The sequence below is a fragment of the Podarcis filfolensis genome (genome assembly GCF_964270895.1).
Source record: "Podarcis filfolensis genome assembly, chromosome: 2".
Classification (NCBI taxonomy): Eukaryota; Metazoa; Chordata; class Lepidosauria; order Squamata; family Lacertidae; genus Podarcis; species Podarcis filfolensis.
Genome location: NC_139605.1, coordinates 59846243 through 59868386, shown reverse-complemented (window position 1 = coordinate 59868386; position 22144 = coordinate 59846243). Strand labels below are relative to the sequence as shown.

The window sequence follows — 22144 nt, the reverse complement described above, 5'->3', positions numbered from 1 at the left end:
ATTTCCTTGACATCTGATGGGAGAGCGTTCCACAGGGCAGGTGCCACTACCGAGAAGGCCCTCTGTTTGGTTCCCTGTAACCTCACTTCTCGCAATGAGGGAACCACCAGAAGGCCCTTGGTGCTGGATCTCAGTGTCCGGGCTGAACGATAGGGGTGGAGACGCTCCTTCAGGTATACAGGACCAAGGCCGTTTTGCTGCCTAGACCAATTAAGGAGAGGAAGAATGTTAAAAGGTACAACATTGGGTCTTTGTTAGATAATGTGGGCTGTATTCCCACACAGATTGACACCTTCCACTATTCGAGGTCTCGTTAATTCATTCTGAAGGAAACTGCCAAGTTCTCCTGGTTTCATAGTTTAAAGATATACTGTGCAACAACATCACATAGATTAAAAATATTAAGGTGGAGCAGTAGAAAAAATTCTAAAGTATGAAATGTGATTTCAGGAATGTAATTTATTGATATATGGATGTAATGGTGACATAACTATAATGATAGGTTTTGTAATGTGAAGGATTTTTCCCCCCTTAAGATCTCCTGTAATGGCTGGAGGACTGTTTGCAGTCGATAGAAAGTGGTTCTGGGAGCTGGGAGGATATGATGCAGGCCTGGAAATATGGGGTGGAGAACAGTATGAAATATCATTTAAGGTGAGTTATGTTCCCTGAAAACTTTTATTTGAAAAAATGCTGAATAATGAAGTACTTTATAGACATGAAGCACCAGTTTGCAGTCTTTGTTTTTCTGTGTGTTTATAAAATAAAACTGTTGAAAGGATTTCTTCAACATTTCTTGAAAAGAACATTTTACTGTAATAACCCAAAAATATGGCTAAGAATCGAAAGCCTCTGTGAGGTTACATGCTAACTGCTAAATGATATCTGATCTGTAATATGAGAAGTGAATATTTGAATGATTGATTTTTTTTTTATAGACAAACTGAAAGGCAATCAGTTTCTGCTAAGCTGGTTACGTAGCCAATAGTAAGCCAAGGAAGCAGGAGCATAATGAATGAATAGAATATTATTTTTGTAAGTGTCATGAAACAAAATGGCTTGCTACTATAGTCTTCTGTACATAGAACACTGTATTGTCATAAGCTGGAACAAATGAATAAATTCATGTGGCCACCTCATCAAATTAAGAAGCTAGCTACTCATGGATCAGCTTGTTCATTGACCTGTCTGAGCTATGAGTTTACTTACTAGAATTTGTTAAGTAGAATAAATACAACTGAGGTCTTCAGCAGTACTTCTGGTGATTGAAAGGCAAACATTAGATTAATAAACAGCTTGGGTACTGTGGTTAGCAAATATTTTTAATGTCTTTATTCTCCAATGCTTTTGTGTTTTAGCTTTAGTTTTGCCTTGTGTTTGCAATTATTTCTGATTTTTTTTTTAATACATAGTCATTCTAGTAGGTCCTGCATCCAAGTGAATAAGCCCCACTGCATCAGCATGAATCCAACCAACTTGCAAAGATCACAGGGGATAATTTTGTCTTGCCAACAGCCCTTCCCTGATTATTATATTTCTTTTTTCTGCTCACTCCAAGTAGTTTTTCAAATCTGAACTGTGATGCAAAAAGCCATCAAACTACATTAATTTGACAATTAACATGCAGCAAACAACATTTTCATCTCATTGTTTAACTACAAAAAGCTAAGTGATAAAGACATATTGAAGGTTTCTTATTTCCTCTGTGAGATTTCTTTACAGTTGGTTCCATTCATCCCTTTTACTAGTGTGTGTAAAGAAATAGTGTAATAATGTAATTCTCTGCAGGAGATGGTAAAAGCAGCATTCATCTCTTCCAATTCGGACATTTTCAAAAACAGTAGTTTCCAAGAGTGATGACAGTGACTCTGCAAGCTCTTTGTCTTTGAAATGCTGGAGCAGACACTATTTGATCTGCAGGAAATAATAATACTTCATTCATCTGCCTACTTGCACACTGTATTGCAGAGTTTTATTTCAGGCCAAGGATGATAATTTATGGTGGGTTAAATTCACTCTAATTAAATCCCAGCAGAAGTCCTCCTTTCTTTGTATTGTTCGACAGAAAAAGATGTTTCACTGAAATGGTGTGTTTTCAGGAGTTATGATAGATTGATGCTTTCATCTGTGGCTGATAGAAATTCTGATAAAGTAATAAGAATAAAAGATTTGTTCATTAGCAACAAGAACACAGGGTTTTTGAGGCCTAACAGCTATGAAACTTCATATTCAATTTCACAACTGCATCTGTTTAAACATAAAAAGATGCTGAGATCCTGCCTCCGAAGGAGCACAAAGAATCCACCTAGCACTTCTTCCAAGTAAAATAAATGGGAAATGTTATGTTTCAAAGACCAAATTTTCAACCCATTTTTAACCAACTTTCCTGCCTCCCTTCATTAATCTATTCCAGATTATTGCTAGGGAATTATTACTTGGGGAACTGTGTAAGAAAAGGGAAATTATCAATTCCCAGCAATTCTAGGAGATAACAAAGGATAGTGTTAATTACTGCACTTATCACTTCATTTCTTTTAATGTAGGGAAATTCCTTTATATACTCACTGGAGCATGTTTGCGTGACATTAGGGAACCTAATTGTCTCTTGTCTTATGTAGCTTATAGGAAGGACCTGCTTCTCCAAAAAGATTCCTGTATCTTGAAAGTTTTTTGATAGCCTGCTCTGGATGAGGATGAAGTAGTCCTATGCAGTCAGCGGTTAAGGAGCTTTTACCTTGTGCTGGTTGCAAGTGAGGCCAGTTTTCTTCAGGTAGATTTTAGAAATGTACAATTTGTATTGCTTTTGATGGGAATTAGTTGAATTACTATAAAAATGTTTCCAAGTGTTTAATTTTCACCCAAAAGAAATTTCTCTTTGCAAGATTATTTTTAAGGACTATTAGGTAGTGTAAATATAGCCTGTCCTCTAGAGCAAATGTTTACATTGAATAAAATAGGCATTTAAGTATAGACAGACTCATAGTTCAATGAGGATACCCATCAAGCTTGGAATGACAGCTATATTTTGAGATTTGATGCAGATCTCTGATTCTCTGCTTATTCTTGATCAGATTGCTGGTTGTAACATAGTGACATGGAATCTCTATCCAACTTCTCTGATGGTTTCCCTATTTTGTCTTTGGATGTGAAGTCTTAGGGGATTCTACAGCCGTCCTGCTTCCTTCTTAGCTATTCACTGTCTTCAAGGGACAAACTAGACATGACATGGTTTTAAAATATGGAAAGGAAGAATACAAATAAAATTATGATGATGCTGATTAAAATGCATGTATACATGTAACTTCTTTACATGTTTATGCTCTCTGGAAGACTTAGAAACAGAGTTTCTGTTCTCTGGAAGACTTAAAAACAGAAGAGCCTTCCTTTTCAGATTTCTCTCGCTGCTTATAATATGTTTGCACTGGATTACATTTTTAGTGCTGTGTTTTCTACAGAGTTATTGTATATCACTGATTAATGCTAGTTATTACTTCTCATGATATTTTATTTCTCCCCTGTCAGAGCTGTTCCTTGTGATTTTTATATAAAGCTAGCTTTTTTGTGCTTTGTACTATGAACAGTGTTGAATAGATTTTGTTTATATAGGCCTCTGCTTGGGATCAGTAGCTACACAGATAGGAATTTAGGTAGCTTTTAACTAGTTTGGGAGGGTGGAAGTTTAAGAAGTATGTAATCTGTAGCACAATAATATATATGCTTTGGTTTATAATTTTTTATTATACCCTACACCCTAACCACTACACAACATTGACTTTCCTCATAATAGCAGATAGTCTTGGTATGGCCAGTCTGATCTCCTTTCTTGTAAAATAAAACAAGCGACAGGGTGATGGCAAGGCATAAACAGTGCAATCCTGTTATTGAATGCAGATGGACAAATATTGGCATTGTTTAAGAGGCAACAATGAGCTTTGTGCTGCCTAACATACATAAAATCAGGAGTATCTTATCTGTGCTAGTAGCTACTGTTTTCTACCAAGAACAGCTGCTTGATAGACACTTGCTATTTTTAATTTCAGTGCTACCTTTTTAATTCTTACCTTCTTTTTTCCTTCTAGTGTATAAGGCTCTCTTTCTACCAATCTCTCTTTTTACAGATGAGAATGATAGTTTTCTTTATGCAGGTTGTAATGAATTCTGTCATCACACAAAGGGATTGCTAATAAAATGAATCAAAGCAGCAATGAAAATGAATAGGATGTCTGCTTTTGAAATTAGATTTGTGTTCGAGTAGCACATTATCAGTTGAAAACATGAGTGTTTTTAAAAGCAGCTGAGCTGGGTAAGTGTGAGGGAAGGATATCTACAGCAGATTGACAGGAACTCATAAACCAGTGGACAAGTGGATTGTGTAATCAGAAGTTGTATTTTTTAATATTAATGGAATGTGTTAATCCATAATGAAAATAGTTTTCTGAAATGCTATGTAAGTCAGACAACACTGGTTCCATCTTCTTAGATGTTTTGGGCTTTTACATATTGGGTGCTATTCAGTTTTAGTCAGGATCAGAATAGGCCCATTTAAAGTTACTGTCTATTGATTTCAGTGTGCCTATTCTGAGTATAACTTAGATGTATATCACCTGTTGTATTTTAATTTTAGCCTGTCCTCTGTTGATCTAATTTCTTTGTTTGGAAGTGTTCTTGTAGCTGTGAGACAATTATGGCCACACTGTGAAGTTCATGGGGGAAATGCTTTCCCCCAGTTGCTTTTGAAGATCCTTTGCCATCCAAGCATTTCTTGCTAGAAGGAGGCTTAGGCTCAGATGAAAAGCATCAATCTCTCAGGCTGATTATGTTCTCAACTAACATAGCTAAACACACTCCTACCCTGGGTGGAGCTAGTATATTCACGTTGCCCTCAGCTACCCAAAATCATGCCCCTAAACATTGTTGTAACTGTTGCAATCCCCGCTGGAACCTTAGGGCGAAGGGGTGGTAATAAATTAAAATAATAATATTCAACTAATTTTTACTCTGAGTAGACCGATTTAAATTAATAGAGCAACTTATTCATGTTCATTATTTTCAGTAGATTTATGCTGAGTAAAATTTAATTGATTACCACCCAGTGTATCCATTAAGAATGGACTAATTAGTCAGTTTCAGTTCCTCTCAGTTCTTCATATTTCTTATCTTAAATCTTCTTTTGTACCATTTTCACATTGTTTCATAAACATTTTGGAAAATCCTACATGGAAATAGGCAAGCATTTTCACTTGCATTTCTCCTAATATAAACATTTTAATACAATTTTGTCTAACATAAGTAATTGTCTAATATAATGCATTTTAAACTTTATTTCCATTCATGTGTACACCTCCCACTAATGCACATATTTTTATACATATCTTTAAGTTTGGGAACTGCATCCAAAAATTCAAACATTTTGAAGGATAGCTGCATTTCAATTTGCATATTTGCTCAGTAAATGTGAATGAGGTAGGTTCACATTACAATGCTAACAATACCAATTTCTTCCCCATTCCTTGTATCCATTAATGAAACTGCCCATCTGGAAACTGCTCTTTTTGAATTCAAGAATTGATTCAGGGTTGTCACTTATCAAAACCAATGGTGAGCAGTACATTCTCACCGCTGTTGAATTCATATTTGACAGGCAAGTCAAAGACTGCTTAATATTTAGTTTCCTCTACAGAATAAAAGCTGGAAAATGTTTTAATGAAACCTTTGTTGGACCATTAAAATGTTTACCTTAGCAAACCTAGCCAGACAATCCTTTTTAAGACATTTCAGAGCCAGTCTGTTAATAAATGGGCATGGTACTTTAATACAGATTATGTACATTATTAGTCAAAGAACTTAAATTCATTAAGCCTACTGGAATGTATGCACTCAACACTACATCTGTTTCAATTACCTAGACTGGCAAAACTTATATCCATATTTAATCTAGGTATCAAGGAAAGTTCCTAGAGAATGTTGGCACAGATTCAATGCTTCTTGAAGAGAAAATAATTTTGTTGACCTTTGTTGTTGTTTAGTCGGTTAGTCGTGTCTGACTCTTCGTGACCTTACTTGGACATAAATAGAGCCATAATTCTTCAAGTAGCATTTAATTAATTGTTGCTCCATTTTTTAAAAATAGTTATGCACTTTTGCTAATTTCAGGAATACATCAGCATATGTATTTCTGCAAAAGCAGCAGTGGAAGGGCATGTTGCCATTGTAGTAGAGTTACAAAATAGCAAGTAAGGTGTTGATGTGTGACCTAAAATCTTTAACTTTCTGCAGATAACTCTGAGATTGTTTCATAATAACACTACATAAGAATCTACAAAAGTATTCAACTTTAGTAGTCATGTGTTTACATGTGCATTAACTTTCAGAATTCTTTGAACTACCTAAGCTACATACTGCTTTTGATTCATGCTAGGTTCATTTCTTGGTGTTGGGTCTGGTGGTATTTTTATGTCACAGTGGTGACATAGTTTCAAAGATGCACAACTTTAAAAGCTTGAATAACATGAGGTCTGAATGCACTTATGATGTTTTAAAAATAGTTTACTAAGGTAACAAACTTACTACTTGATATGACTTTGAAAAAGCTTTGATTTCCATCATATTCAGAAAATTCTGATCTGTGCTTACTCTCTCTGGCATCTGACAGGTATGGATGTGTGGGGGTCGTATGGAAGATATTCCTTGTTCCCGTGTTGGTCATATCTACAGAAAATACGTTCCTTACAAAGTTCCTTCAGGAGTCAGCTTGGCAAGAGTAAGAGCCTGTCTTGCTAAATTTCCTTTGTTCCTTGTATTCAGTCAAGATGCAATCTTCTAAAAAGATAGCGGGTGAGATGCATTTTTTAGCATTAGTGCAAGAAGTTTGGGAGTTGACATTGTTTTGCAAGCAAATGATAGCACACAAGCTGAACTCTCACAAACTCTCTAAGGGTTGCACTACATTTTTAACAAATGGTTTCTGTAGTGTAGAGGTTGTCACATTTGCCTAATACAGTGGTACCTCGGGTTAAGTACTTAATTCATTCCGGAGGTCCGTACTTAACCTGAAACTGTTCTTAACCTGAAGCACCACTTTAGCCAATGGGGCCTCCTGCTGCCGCCCTGCCGCTGGAGCACAATTTCTGTTCTCAACCTGAAGCAAAGTTCTTAACCTGAAGCACTATTTCTGGGTTAGCAGAGTCTGTAACCTGAAGCGTATGTAACCCGAGGTACCACTGTACACTGAAGGTCCCATTTCAAAACCAGACAGAAATAGGTAAATATTCTGGGGGAAGGGCCACAGCTCTCTGGTAGAGCATCTGCTTTTCATACAGAAGGTCCCTGGCACCTCCAGCTAGAGCTGGGAAAAACTCCCTGTCTGAAACCCTAGTAACCAGTTGCCAGTCATTGTAGACAATACTGAGCTAGATAGATCAGTACTTTGAGTCAGTATAAGGTAGTTTCCTTTGTTCCTGTTGTGAGATACTCATTGGATTAGGTTGCTGCACTAGATTAAGAACTGAACAAGGCTACGTATAACAATGGCTGTTGGTTGAGCTGGCTGCCACATTTTGATATTATCCTTTATCTTTAGCTTTCTTTGTATTAAAAACCCATTAGCATGACAAACATCATCCCCCCAGTGAAGGGCAAATGTGTCAATAATAGGATGATTCCTTTAAACTGGCAGAACATCTGAAATCAGGTTGATTCACATTAATATATTCTTCAGGATAATTTAAAATATGTACACATGAGGATCCTCAGTGTTACTACCCAGAAATTAAAAGTTTGTCCTCTCACATGAGTGAATTTGTCCTCTCACGTTGGTGAATTTTCATATGCAAAGACGAGTGCTTTTATTTGGTATTCAGAGGTATGTATTTTAAAGAAGGGTAGATACTCCCTCTGGTGGGAAAAGACAGTAACAGAAGAAGAAGAAACATGTCTGAAAAGACTTCTCTCTCCCTCAGTCACAACTAACTACCTAAAGAACACAATTATTTTTAAAGTTCTTTTTGATGAAATACAGTAGATGCTCAGGGCCCAGTTTAATTCACCCTTTATAGAATGTTCTGGTTGTCTGACTCCTTGGAAGAGCAGTCGTCTTACTGTACCATCTGCTTGGGTTTAGACTTATTAATGTAGTATTTTGAAGTCCATAAAGCCCTTTATGCGTGCCTCCATGTAAGGCAGCTAATTAATCTCTCATATGTGCATCCTGTATAATTCAAATTTATGGATATGCTTATTTTCAATTCTTCATTTCAAATATATTGTCACCTATGTAGAACCTGAAGCGTGTTGCTGAGGTGTGGATGGATGAATATGCAGAGTACATTTACCAGAGGAGACCTGAATATCGGCATCTGTCTGCAGGAGATGTGACTGCTCAGAAAGAACTTCGCAGTAATCTCAACTGCAAAAGTTTCAAGTGGTTCATGAATGAAGTTGCTTGGGACTTGCAAAAGTTCTATCCACCAGTGGAGCCTCCAGCAGCTGCCTGGGGAGAGGTTGGTTTATTCAAGAAATTCAGCTGTATCAAGAAGTCCCAGCCATGCTATGGTGTATGGTTGCAGATCAAACCACAGAATTTCCAGTACCCGCTGAGTCCATCTTTAAGTGAAATTGTTGTGCATGTTTACTTCTATACATACTTGATAGTGCAGAACTTTACAGAAGGGATGGGAAACCTGAGGCCTTCCCAAAGTTGCTGGACTTCCAACTCCCATAAGTGCCAGCCAACAGAGCCAATGGTCATGTATGATGGGAGGGGTGATCTAACAACACCAGTTTCCATATCCCTGTCATGCAGGAATTTAGTAAATGTATATGAATATGGCTAGAAAAGGTTGTTTTCAATACACTTCAGAATCCATTAGCAGAAAGCCTAACTTTACTAAAACTATTGAAAACAGTACACACTGAACTTCTGAGGTATGTTTGCTCCTTAAGATTTACATGCTCTGACAGCCCATTATCAGGTTTAACCCTGACCTAAGAATGGGTAGTAAATCCAAGGCTTTGATCATTTCTTTTTTAATATCACTGCCTTCACAATTCTCCACTGAAGCCACTTGTTAAATGGCTCTCAAGCTCAGATGTGTATTCAACATGCTGCTTCTTTTCCTTTGAGACACAGAGCAGAATCTTCTAGATCCCTTTTCTTGGCTTCTCAGTTCTTGAGAATTCTTGTCACATCCACACACATACATATATAGAAATCATATTGTCTTGTGTCTTTGCATTTATGCCAGTGTTTGTTATGGGATAGCATAGGGACTGCCTGTATTTCAGCCCCCTGTTTACGCACATTTAATATGTGTGTGACAATGTATATGCACATCGCACCAAACCCAGAAGTGACCTGGAAATATCATAAAGACATCACTGAAATGTCACTAAAAGGGCAGAATGGGGTGTTTGCAGGCTTTTTCAGTGCATTTCTATTATACGCAATTTCAGTGACATGCGCAGTGCCTCAGAATGTAGCCCCTGTGTAAGCAGGGGACCAACCCAGCAGTTCAAAAGCACACCAGTGCAAGTAGATAAATAGGTACCGTTGCAGCGGGAAGGTAAATGGCATTTCTGTGCGCTCTGGCTTCCATTACGGTGTTCCGTTGCACCAGAAGCGGTTTAGTCATGCTGACCACATGACTCGAAAAGCTGTCTGTGGACAAACATCGGCTCATTCAGCCTGAAGCGAGATGAGTGACACATCCCATAGTTGCCTTTGACTGGACTTAACCGTCCAGGGGTCCTTTACCTTTACCTTTTACCTGTACTTCAGTTTCCTTGACTGCCTCTATGTCAAGAAGTTAGATGCAAAGCTAATCAGCAACTTAATCTTTCAGGTCCGTAATGTAGGAACCGGCCTCTGTGCAGATACCAAACATGGAGCCCTTGGTTCCCCACTACGGGTTGAAGCCTGTGTGAAAGGTAGAGGAGAAGCTGCCTGGAACAGTGTGCAGGTATTTGCATTCTTTTTTATAATTACCTCATTCTTATTGTTTCCGCAGGCAGTTTTAGAAAGAACTATTTTATGCAAAGTTTGTATTACTGAAATACCACAATATCTTCACTAATGTAAGACTAAGAGGGGGTTTGCTAGGGGAGTAGAATGTAATCTGCTGGTCTAGATATTACACAGATGCTAATTATCAAGCTGAAGGCCTTGGTATGTAAACACACCTGGGGTGCAGGAGATGAGTACTTTAAATTATGTGCATGAGTGCTGTGGCAGAAAACCATTATTATCTGGAGCCAAATCCTGAGGTGACTAGAGAGGAGGAAGACAGGAAAAGGTTAATAAGACACTAGTCATGCAACTGTACTATGCACTGACATCATTTCTAAGTATCTTCTGAAAAACCATATTAATGAATCTGCTACTATATCCAGTGACCACTTAGTGTCGCAGGAGGTATAATTAACACTCCAGTGGATGCTAATGAGAGATTAAACTGGATAGGGAATATTTTCACCGAATATTTTCATTTCTTAATGTATAAGACGCTAGAAGTGACAGCTTTATTCTAACATAATATGTAAAATGAGAAGTTGCTGACTACCATTTCAGTTGCCTGGAAATGGAAAATTAAACCAACTGACTTTGAAACTTACCATATTTTTCCGTGTATATGACTATATTTCCCCCCTATTTTTTCAAGTTTAAAATTGGGGGGGGGGTCATCTGATAGTGCATATGGGGGATTTCTTTATTTGGAGTCCCAAAAAATAGGAGTTGTGTTATACACAGGGGCGTGTTATACACAGAAAAATATGGTAAATCCAAAAGGCCTGCAGGACTTTTATATGCAATTTATGTTGAGTTGTAAAAATTAATGTGGATGTTGGAATATATTTTTGGTCTAATTCTTCCATAAAGAGATTTCCTTTGTTTTTTTATTAGTACTAACAGTAGCAGCATGAAGCAGTTGCTTCCATGTCTTCTCATTACTGAACTGGTGTGGTGGTACTTCAACTCCAGAGATATTCCTGCTGTCCTCCAAAAGAATACAAGCCTATAGAGCTCCAATAACCACACATTTTGTAGAACTGTTCTTGCTGTAGTGAATCTTGTTGTCTCTCATTTTTCTTCCTGTTGTTAAATCTTTCAGTGCTAGTCAGTTTCAACTAAGGGAAATTACTGTGACAGATTGTTGGTTATGGTCAGCTAGGATTTGCTCCAGAGTAGACTCATTGAAATTAATAAGCTTGATTAAGTTAGATTCATTTTATTCACTTGGTCTGAATAAAATTTAAAAAGCACCCTATATTAGTTCCATTTCTTTTCTTCCCATTTATTTATTTATTTAGCAGATTTATATCCTGTTTTTTAACTACAGTCTTCAAAGTGGCTCACAATATTTATAAACATACAATAGATACTTCAAGAGCCACTCACTTAAAACAAACCAAAATCAATCTGCTCCGTTTGAGCAACTGATGTTCTTTTCCACAGGGCAACTGGTATTAAATGGCCCGTGGGGGGGGGTGTGTCATTTGCAGGCTTCCAGTTCAAACACAACTGCCATTGTAGAGCTCCTTTTCAGTGTTTGCGTTTCTTAACAATGCCACAATTCTATTTCTGTATTTCTTGCCCTGTCCAAAGGAGAGGGTAGTTCTTCACATAGAGTAGTACTGAAGGGCAGGGATGCATAAAACAAAGAAGTCTGGATTTTTGTCCTCATCGTTTGTTCTGAGGGTTTGATGTTTGTCCTAGCAGGTGTTCACATTTAGCTGGCGAGAGGACATCCGTCCAGGAGACCCCCAGCACACAAAGAAATTCTGTTTTGATGCTGTTTCCCACAACAGCCCAGTGACTCTCTATGACTGTCATGGAATGAAGGGGAATCAGCTATGGAAATACAGGAAAGTGAGTGTGTTATTACTCAGAATGTGGAAACCATTACTTCTGCATTATGGTTACCTGTAATATCTTGAAAAATATTCATATTGTAATATTTTGTCCCTATGTTTGGGACAACATGTTATGTGGAATCCCCTTTTTATTAAAAGAACAATAGGGCATAGTAACATCTCTGCCAGAGATAGCAAATAAACCTGCTTGTTGTAAGTGTACCATATAAAGTGTTATTCAATTGTTCCATGATAGGAACTTTTCCTATCATGCCACTCGTATACTGCTCTTCTACTTGGGAACAGGGGGGCTTCAGATATTGGACTTGAACTCCCCTCACCAAACTCCCCTTAGCTAAACTAGCTGGGGCTGATGGGAATTGGAGTCCAGCAACAACAACTGATGGGCCATAGGCTTTGAAAAGTTTATCCTTTTTTAAAAAAGGAACAAAGACCTGGGATTATATTCATGGATGGCAGAAATACTCAAAAGCAATGATAATTGCAGTATCTATAAAGTACAAATTTCCACAATACAAAACAAGGAATCATAAGGCAGGCTTGGGTAAACTGTTGTCATGAGGGCAAGACATCTTCCCAAGGAATCTCAGGGTTCAGATCTCATCATAATATCAGTGAACCCAATTCTAGAATTCTTAAGCCACATGAAGAAGTGTTGAAGTTCAGTGAGGTGTAGCCCAGACATTCCAGTGCCTACTTCAGAAAGATTTGGATACAAGTAAGAGTTGAAGACAAGGACAATAAGTTAACAATATGCTTGCGCGAAACACTATTCCAAGTGAGGTCTAGTGGATAACCTGTTGGATTTGAATAAGGGAAAAGTGATTTTCTTCAGTACTCATTTTTTATTTCAGTTGTGAAGATAGATTTATTTATTTATTTATTTATTTATTTATTTTGTTTGAAATTGCTTAGCTAAAGCAATGTACAGTACAATAAATGTGGAGAAATGCTACTTCTAAAGAAGAGCTGCTGTTAGATGATAAGTAATAAAATGACAGATACATTTTTCTTTTAAGCTGCTTTCTGAAGTCTGTGGTATATATTCAAGTCCAGCAAACTGATTTCTAATTTTCATCCTTAGGACAAGACTCTTTACCACCCAGTAAGTGGCAGCTGCATGGACTGTAGTGAGAGTGACCGAAAAATCTTCATGAGCACGTGCAATCCTTCCTCTCCGACACAGCAGTGGATATTTGAACACACAAATTCAACAGTCTTGGAAAACTTTAACAAGAATCTTGATCTTTAAAGACTATCTATATGTATATATTACAGCTATAATTTTTACAGGGGAGATGACAAATTTTTTAAAAGAATAATTTTTTAAAAACAATAAAAGGGAAAATCTCAGGAGAGGGTGTGACTATCAGGCCAGTCTTTACTTTGATGATGCTGCATCCCATTAACAAGATGTCTAGAAATCTATATTGCTATAATTACACCACAGATTGAAACCTAGTTCTCTAATGCAGGACCGTATCCTTTCATAATCTTCTAGTTTTTCAGCTATTAAAGTCACATCTAAGCCCGTGTATTTTTCATAAGGGTAATGTGCAACTGTCATGAATTCTGCACCACATTGTCTCAAAGCCAAACCCATAGATCCATACAGCAGCCAAGGATTAGTGTTATGATAATGCATATCTCCAGTCCAGATGGTTTAAGAGCAGTGTTGGCACTCGCTTTTTACACTGACCCTTAGTTTGGTGGCATGAAGTTGTTCATTGCACTGGAGCTCTTGAATAGAGCCGTTCCCTACCAAGAGAGAGGTTTACAGTTGTTGGACTACAAATCCCATGGGGATTAGCTGCATGAGGAACTTCCAGCTGCAGCCAATCCTTGTCAAAAGTTGAATGCAAGCGCCTTTCAACAGGCATCTTCCTTTGAGGCCCAGCTTGAGTTCAAACATAGGAAGAAAAGAGTCAGAAAGGCTCTTGGAGTACACTCCCAATTCTTTCATTTGAAGCTGGGCTGCCTGACATGCCGATGTCAACTTATTGGCAGGTGGGTGGCCCTACCCACCTGTCAAAGTAGTCTACCTGGGAGGGGAGGGGAATTCGGGATCCCACCCACCAGACAGATCCTCTGCCAGACCCCTGAGTTAGGCAAATCAGCTGAGTCATGGATAATATACCTGTTCATGGACATATGACTTGAACTCAAAAGACCCAGTTATACAAACAGAACTAGGGCTAAAATTCTAAGATCACTCCATGAAATTTAATTCCCCAGTAACATGGGTGAGACTGACTTCCAAATAAGTATGTTTTAAGATTGCAGTGAAATTCTTAGTGTTTAACTTTACCTGTTAACTTACCTGTTAAACCAACTTATAACATCCAGCCACACCTGGGACTGCATGCACAACAATATCCTGCAATAAAATGACAACTGCAGTGCTCTACAAAAGTAAAGGATTCATACAGTGCAGCATCTTTCACAGCTTAGGCCTCTCTGCATCTCATTCCAAGTGACTTAAATGATCATCTTTAAAATCTTCATTGAAAATAACTGGAGTGTGATTCCTGTCAGTTTTTTATATTCACAAATTTGAATTTACAAACTCCCCAGTTCTGTGTTAGCTGCAGTTTTACTCAGCATTTCCCATTGCCCAATATTTTTAGGTTAGTGAATTGGGCAAAATATTTTACAGCACAATTCTCTTGGCTTCAGTTAGACCTTGATATCATTAGTTTTTCTTGACGTAGTTAAACCTGCATTTTTGTTCAACTCAGGCTGAGATCTGTTTTAAAATTTCACTAGTGATAGATGATTTCCTGTGGGGATTTTTAGAGGATTGTTTTTAATGCCTTCCCATGTGTTAACAGGTGCTAATTTGCCTCTTCCAGTTCTACCTCACTAGTCTGTCACTGGTTATCAAAACAATGGCTCATGGTACACTCAGAAGATCAATTCATACTTAGATTTATTTATTTTGTTCAGTTAAGGGAAATAATCCACATGCAGGGATTTCCTGTTAAGGACACTAATATGAAAGGAAAGAGCTGTTCTGGATGTGAAGACTTCCTTGTGCATATATAGACTGCTGGTCATGACCTCTTTCCTTTATTTCTTCCAACGCTAATTTCTTTCACCTCAGTTCTGATCCCATGCTAGCTGAATTTTCTGCTCCTAGTTTGTTCCAGTCATCCTTATGTTTTTCCATCAAAAGTAATATGTGTCTAATTTAGCAAGCTAGTACACCTTCAGTTAATGATACATCTAAGAACTAGTGCTGTTTGCAGTGAGCTACTAACCAGATGGCAAAGTAACTGGAATTTAAAAATTTAAAAGGCCATTAATTCAGATTTCATATTCCCCGTTTCGCTGCAGAATCACATACCCCTCTACTTACTTCCCATCATCTTTTTGTTCCCTGTAATGTTTTCTCTGCAATAAAACTGAAGGCCATTGTCTAGGCAGGGTGAAAACGTAATTAAGCTGAATAGTCAATACATAGGTTGAGTTTGAAGTTCTGTAATGTTTTAGCGTTCATGCAGTAGTAATCTTTACAACAGTCCTGCAAAGTAGACCAGTATTAGTGCAAGGCTGTCTAACAAGTTCATGATTGAGGTGATAATTTAATTTAGGGAGTTTTTATCTTGCAATCTCAGACACTTTACTATGTTGCTCTAGGAAAGTTTCTGTGATTGTTACTAACCTGCTGAAACCAAACACCAAAAGCCAGATGTTAAAATATTCTTAAGAGCTTCCTCTCTGCAGCAATATAAATATTTGTCAAGTTACAAAATATCTTAAACATATTTAACTCTGGCTGAGTGGCGATCTCTGCACATAAGTAATGCATTCAATCCTGGAAGCCCCAGGCAATGGTTTGAAAGCATTGTTAGCAGGCCACCTGCTGGTTGAGAAATGAAAATGCATTTTACTACTTTTATCTTTAATTAATCTTCTGCTTTATTCATAATAACTAAAGCATGAGTCTATAAAACCATATTTGCATGCATGATAAGTGTGTCAGATAACAAAACTAAAAATACTTTGCTCTTGAATATTTTAGGATGTGTAGCTAAGATTCCTGGTCACACTTCAGTTACTTGACCTCAACTTCCTTGTGCTAAGCAAAAAAACTGTTCAGTTGTGCTGACACTGAGGCTTTTGGAGGAAAGCAGTGTGCACAGTATTAACATGCACATTGGGTGTCCGTGTTTTGTTCCAGTCAGGCCTGATTTATACTTTTGATTTCAGCATAATTGCTGCTTGAGAAGCAGCTCCACAGGATGGATCAAAGAGAGTGTAGTGGGGGGGAAGGTGGGTAGGTTGAGCAAGCAGTTTGTGTGAAATGGCTCCCTTCGTGGTTGTAGTGATTTCAGCATGGCATCTCAATTCAAAAATCTAAATGTTTTCAATGGTTTGGTTGAAATGTGTGGACTGAAATGTGTCTGTTGCTAGCAGTGATATTATCTGAATCCTTCAAAGCCATCTGAATATCTTGGCTGCAGGAAATAACCCCATCTGGTTTAAAAAAATTCTTGCATTCAAACATACACCTTTTGTGGTCTTAAGTAATGTTATCAAAATCAAATTTAATAGCATCATTAAAATAAAGAAGTGCCTTTTTAAATGCAAATGTTCAGCAAGTACCTAAACTTGAACAATTTCCTAGTGCCTTGGACTGGAGTGGGTTGGATGTACAAGAGTACAGTACAATGTGCAATTAGTGATGTTTTAGGAAGATTTTTGTGTTTAAATATCCAATTTCAAGTTCATATTGTAGAATGGAAAGTTTATGGTCTTGGTTTAGAAAACCAGTTGCTAAGTTTCATTACTCAAAACGAAAATGGTGTAAAGAACATGAATGAGCATCCCTATATACCCCTGATGGCCGATTCTGACAGTTTCGTAAGTGGCTCCTGATCCCAAATGTTGGCATACAAGCATACAAGGTTCACCATGCAGTGTCTTCCACCAATAGTCTGCAATATCAAAATAAATCAACAGGGTAGCTTCCATAAATGTACGGGTCATTCATTAGAAATATTTGTCAATATCTACTCCAGGCTTCCTCAACCTCAGTCCTACAGATGTTTTGAGACTGTAATTCTCATCATCCCTGACCACTGGTCCTGCTAGCTAGGGATCATGGGAGTTGTAGGCCAAAAACATCGGGGGGGGGGGCGAGATTGAGGAAGCCTGATCTAGTTAGCATCATAACAGAGAAGCAGTAAAGCAACTTGTTTCCACACTCATACATGTTTGAATACCTTTTTCACAATGGTATCTGTTTCACTCAACGGAGCAAACACCTAGAAGAGTTTGACCCAAAAGCCTCTATACAGCATATCCCAAGCAGTTGAAGGGTTAGCTATCAGGACAATGTGTGAGTACAGTGTTCCTGTAGGCCATAGTGGTGTGACACAAGTGGCTTTATCATTACAAGGATTCGTGGGATATATAAAAAGACATATTTTCACCATCAAACGGCCTCGGTACTGTGTACCTGAAGGAGCATCTCCACCCCATTGTCCAGCCCGGACACAGTTCTAGCGCCGAAGGCCTGCTGGCAGTTCCCTCGCTGCAGGAAGTGAGGTTACAGGGAACCAGGCAGAGGGCCTTCTCGGTAGTGGTACCTGCCCCGTGGAACGCCCTCCCAGCAGATGTCAAGGCAGTAAGCAACTATTTTACTTTTAAGAGACAACTGAAGACAGCCCTGTTTACGGAAGTTTTTAATGTTTGATGCTGTATTGTGTTTAATATTCTGTTGGAAGCCGCCCAGAGTGGCTGGGGAAACAATAATAATAATATCATCAAAACAATACCGCAATTTGATTAGATTTTTGCTATGAAGCTGTGATGTAAAAAAAAAACCACATCTGAAAAGAGCAGAAGACTTACAATAGTTTGCTTTATGTTTCATAGAACTACTCACAGTACTAACATGGATATAACCACCCCTGGTTTAAGACAGTCTAAACTAGTGTAAGCAGTCTGATTAGCTTTTTAATATACTGTAATATCAAAACTAGCTGAATTCCTACTAATTTCAACAGGACTTGCTGCTTAGCATGTACAGAAATGCTCAAAAGCCTTGCTGCAGAGTCCTTCTGGGCACCCTATCAGATATGAAGAAGAGTTCTAGAAGGTTCCTTAACTTGCTGTAAACATTGAGGCATTTTCCACCAATTTTATTTCACTGGAAAGTGTCTGGAAGATACTAACAGCATAGAGGTGTCTTCTCAACTTTGTGAATTTGCTTCTGCTTTGTGGGTAACCATGTCCAAAATTAGATGTGATGGCAGCAAACAAATGGGGAAGGGAGTCTTAAAACAAAAAGAGTGTACCTGTGAAAGCCTGTGGAAAGAGTTTGTGTGCAGAGAGAAAGAGAAAGCGCTGAACCTTCCCCACACCCGCCACTCCCAGCCAGGCTCATTTCCTATATCAGAGCCTAGATGAGCAAAAAGTGACATGGGGGGACAGCCCCCAAGGAGATGCTCTGAAGACAGGGTGAGTGGTTAGGGTTTAGCACGTCTTCCCAAATAAACCTTTTAAATTATATCTGATACAAATTGCTTTATTTGTGATGGGAGGTAGAGAAGTGTAGCTGCAAATGCTCACATGTAGTCTGGCTTTAGATTTTTCTAGGGTCTCAGTGTTATAAACTCTATATGATTTCTAAGATGTCACATGTAATCATATATGGAACAAGATGACATTTTAGATAAAAATTCATTACCTATTCATAAAAGGCTTTTTGACCTGCATTCTGTTCAGGACCATCCTAATAGTGCTTCTGTAGTCTCCCAGAGATTTCCAGTTTCAATTTGATTAGGCTAGCACCATGCAAGCACATTCCATTGTTGCAAATAGGTAGGAGTTTTTTATCCTAAATAAAATTATATTAACTAAGTTAATGACATTGCATTGTATAATCAAGCTAACTGGCTAAGGTTGCAATCGTAACACCACTTACCTGGGAGTAAGCCCATTGACTTCAGTAAGCCTTACTTCTGAGAAGAAATGGTAAGGATTATGTTGGAAAACACCATCTCTCTTCCAACAATAGTATCAAGTGGCCAACTATGTTTTGAGATGATGTTATACAGGGACTCTTTGTTTCAACATTGTAATGCATGCTTAACAGATTGTTTGAAATTGGATGTTGCAGCATAAACCAGTGTATTTATTTTGTGCATCTCAGGACACTGTCCTATTGTGTTGGGGGGAGGTAAAGGATGTCTAGCACTTTAATTTAGAATCTTTGATAAATTGGAAATCATTTGGGTGTAAGGTATAGTGTTTCTAAGAGATGAATGGACTTTCTTTTATAATATATTTAAAATAAATTTGTATTGTGTCTTTTTCTGAACATCTTTGGAAGTCTTCTGTTTTGCATTAACCAAAGCATTTTATGTGGATATCTTCTGTTTTGAAAAGTGTCCTGAGATCATATTGCCTTCCAAAATGTACTCTCCAGTAGCTTCAAATCCCAGACTACTGCAGACATTGACCAGACTACTGCAGACATTATCACTTTTTTAAAAACATCAAGTATATTTTCTGAAATTTGTTATACTTAAACATGAGACTTAGAGAGTTGGGGTGTAGTGAGTTGCAAGAACTGCCTCTCCCCACATGAACCATCTGAGACCTTGTGGTCTTCAACAAAGGCCTTCTCCAAGGGAAGTATGGAAGGTGACTACATAAGAACAAGTTTTTCAATAGTGGCTCCCCATCTGTGGAATGTTCTCCCCAGCAAAACATGTCTGGTGCCATCATTGTTGGTTTTCAGGCTCCAGGCCAAGACATTTTTATTTATCCAGGCTTTGATTGTTAAATTAGCTTTTATTCTGGTACTATTTTAGTGGGGCAGGACTTTATCTTGTCTTATTGGATGAGCATTTTACAAATGTTGTATGTCATTTAAAATTTGGCTTTTAATTGATTTTATCTGTGTTTTAAGTTGCTTTGAGACTTCTCTTGTTTTGTATCTATCAACTAACAAATGCAATACATTATTTTTTATTCCACTTTTATTCCGCTTAAAACCAGTGTCTAACATTAAACAATGAAGTTAGAGATACAATGGATAAAATCATTTAAATTCACCATAAAATCAGAAAGGCTTGTTTTTAAAACCCCTACTCCAAAAAAAGAACAAATTCACCAGGTACCTGAAGTACAATAGGTTTGAACTCAAGAGGAAGAGGGGTCCACAGCATTGGCTCCACAATACTGAATGTGCAGCTCTGGTAGATGAAAGCCCTGCATCTGAATCATGGTGGTCTGCTGACAGCAACTCTCTTCGACCTCAGTGATCAGGCAAGGATATAATGCATTGCGATCAAAGTATCCTGGGCCCAAGATATTAGGAGCCTTATGAAGTTTCCAGCCCCTCATGTGCATAGACATTTGGTTCATGCTACATGTATGGTGTTTGACTGAAAAAAGCTGGCTACTTTGGTCTAGGGTGAGAGAAAGGTATCTCTGCTCCCCGTTGGATCCCGGGAAAGTCCTCCTGTCTGGGTTTAGAGGTAACCTAAGGGGGAGTGGTGGCAGCTGCTCAGAACCTCTGGCATGTCTGGTCTACCCAGACTAGCAGTTGAGGAAGGGAGTCAAAGCTTTTCTCGCCCCACCAACTTATAGCCAAAACTCAAGTTTGTTGGCCCTCATTCAGTCCACCACTCACCCATACAATGGTCCAGATCATGCGAGACTCTCTTGACTCAGATGTTATAAATAGAACTGAGTTTCATTGGTGTACTAATGACATTTTGCCCCCAAACCCCTAATGACGGATCCCAGTGGATTCATACAGATGTTGAACATCATTGGCAACAAGATAATTCCATAGTACACCATAGTACAAAGATCATAGGGCTGAAAACACACATTTTTCTTACCTGTTGATTTCTATTTAATAATAATACTAGATTATATTCCTTATATATGGAATGATGACGCCCTCTGCTGGATTATGCAGGTTAAATGCAGTCCATGGAAAATGCTGAGCAATTTAAAAAAAAAAAATCCCCTTCGAAATCTCAAAAGCCCACACTATTTAAACTCAGAGGAGCTCTGCGAACATTTATATCAGTATCCTGTTATGTGGGCAATCCGCTCTCTGTATCATTTAGCCAATCCTAATCCAAGAATAAAACCATTCTTGGAGAACTACCAGCTCTTAATTAAGACTTTTCGGGCGGATTTGTCTCGGTTGCCTGTTCCTGATTCCAGCTCCAAGCGTGCCTCCGACCTCGGGCTCCCTGATTTCCCGGACCCTAACCTACTTCTTCCTGTCCTGGGGTCCCCATGGGGCTCGGAATTTTGTCTACTCCAAATTCTCCAGAATTTTTGCCCCCGCCAGTTCTTTTAACACCCTCGCCATGGACGTAGCCAGGATTTATTGGGGGGAGCAGAACCGAGTTATCTGCGACGCAATTGGTCAGTTACGGTTAACTAAGTATTTTTATTTATTTAACTTGATTTAGGAGGGCAGCTGCCACCACCCTGGCTACGCCCATGACCTTTCCCTTTTCCCAGTTTCGCCCTTCCCACCCACCCACATACCCTAGTCGTCTTCCTTTCCTTACCAGGGTCTCTCGGATCCACCCCACTCGCGCCGCCTCAACTCCTTTCCTTTTCCTACTTGCCTTTCTCGCCAGCTGCGGCAGATCCGAGCATCCAGAAGAGGGGATAGGAATAGTCCGTGGCTTGTTTTAGTACTGACAAAGATTGCTGTGGTGCCTGTGAAAGACAGAGACAGGTTTAACGCAGACTCCTGCGCTGCCCAGGGTTGGACTAGATCAAGCATAGGCAAACTCCGGCCCTCCAGATGTTTGGGACTACAATTCCCATCATCCCTAGCTAACAGGGCCAGTTGTCAGGGGTGATGGGAATTGTAGTCCCAAACATCTGGAGGGCCGGAGTTTGCCTATGCCTGGACTAGATGACTTTCAGGGTCCTATTCAACCAAGTGTATTTATGTACAATATTAAATCCACCCAATGCAGTCCACCGGCTTTTTAAATTGTTACAAGGCGCTCCTTTTTCGGGTTAGGTCTTAAGCAGCGCAACCTTAAGCGTGTTTACTCTGATGTAAGTTGTTTTTCCCCCTCACTCTGCATATAAAACAGGCTTCGGAGCTGCATCCGAAACTTCCTCCCTCCGCCCTGCCAGCCTCCCTCTCTCCCCTCCCCTCCGCTTTCATTCTATGTGCGGACTTCAAACACTCTCCTAGCAACCGCCCCCATCGCAGGAAACAGCCTATCGCCGCAAACGGACAGCCGCTCCGGCCAATAGGCCGTGCGTGCGG

The 22144-nt window shown here is 38.8% G+C and overlaps 1 protein-coding gene and 2 long non-coding RNA genes across 5 annotated transcripts in view; 2 read left to right on the top strand and 1 right to left on the bottom strand.

Moving 5' to 3' along the window:
- GALNT10 (polypeptide N-acetylgalactosaminyltransferase 10) overlaps window positions 1-19198 on the top strand; it is a 39898-nt gene extending 20700 nt beyond the window's left edge. The window contains exons 7-13 of one of the 2 annotated variants that reach the window (XR_014545606.1): window positions 537-654; window positions 6653-6760; window positions 8277-8498; window positions 9840-9956; window positions 11714-11863; window positions 12953-14132; window positions 14164-19198. Coding sequence is in view for 1 of the 2 variants with exons in the window: in XM_083603865.1 (XP_083459991.1) it covers window positions 537-654; window positions 6653-6760; window positions 8277-8498; window positions 9840-9956; window positions 11714-11863; window positions 12953-13120 (883 nt within the window). In the remaining variant the exon portion in view is untranslated. Of the gene's footprint in view, window positions 1-536; window positions 655-6652; window positions 6761-8276; window positions 8499-9839; window positions 9957-11713; window positions 11864-12952 lie in introns of both variants that reach the window. The other variant, XM_083603865.1, reaches the window with a different exon arrangement.
- LOC310758033 overlaps window positions 1-22144 on the top strand; it is a 333274-nt gene that overhangs the window by 85229 nt on the left and 225901 nt on the right. The window lies entirely within an intron of this gene.
- Window positions 18247-22034, bottom strand: LOC310758032. Of its 2 annotated transcripts, none has more exons than XR_014545624.1 (2): window positions 21907-22034; window positions 18247-21576 (listed from the first exon to the last, which is right to left on the bottom strand). It is a non-coding gene; the product is annotated as an uncharacterized lncRNA (long non-coding RNA). The 2 variants fall into 2 exon arrangements; XR_014545625.1 differs by having other exon boundaries at window positions 21922-22034.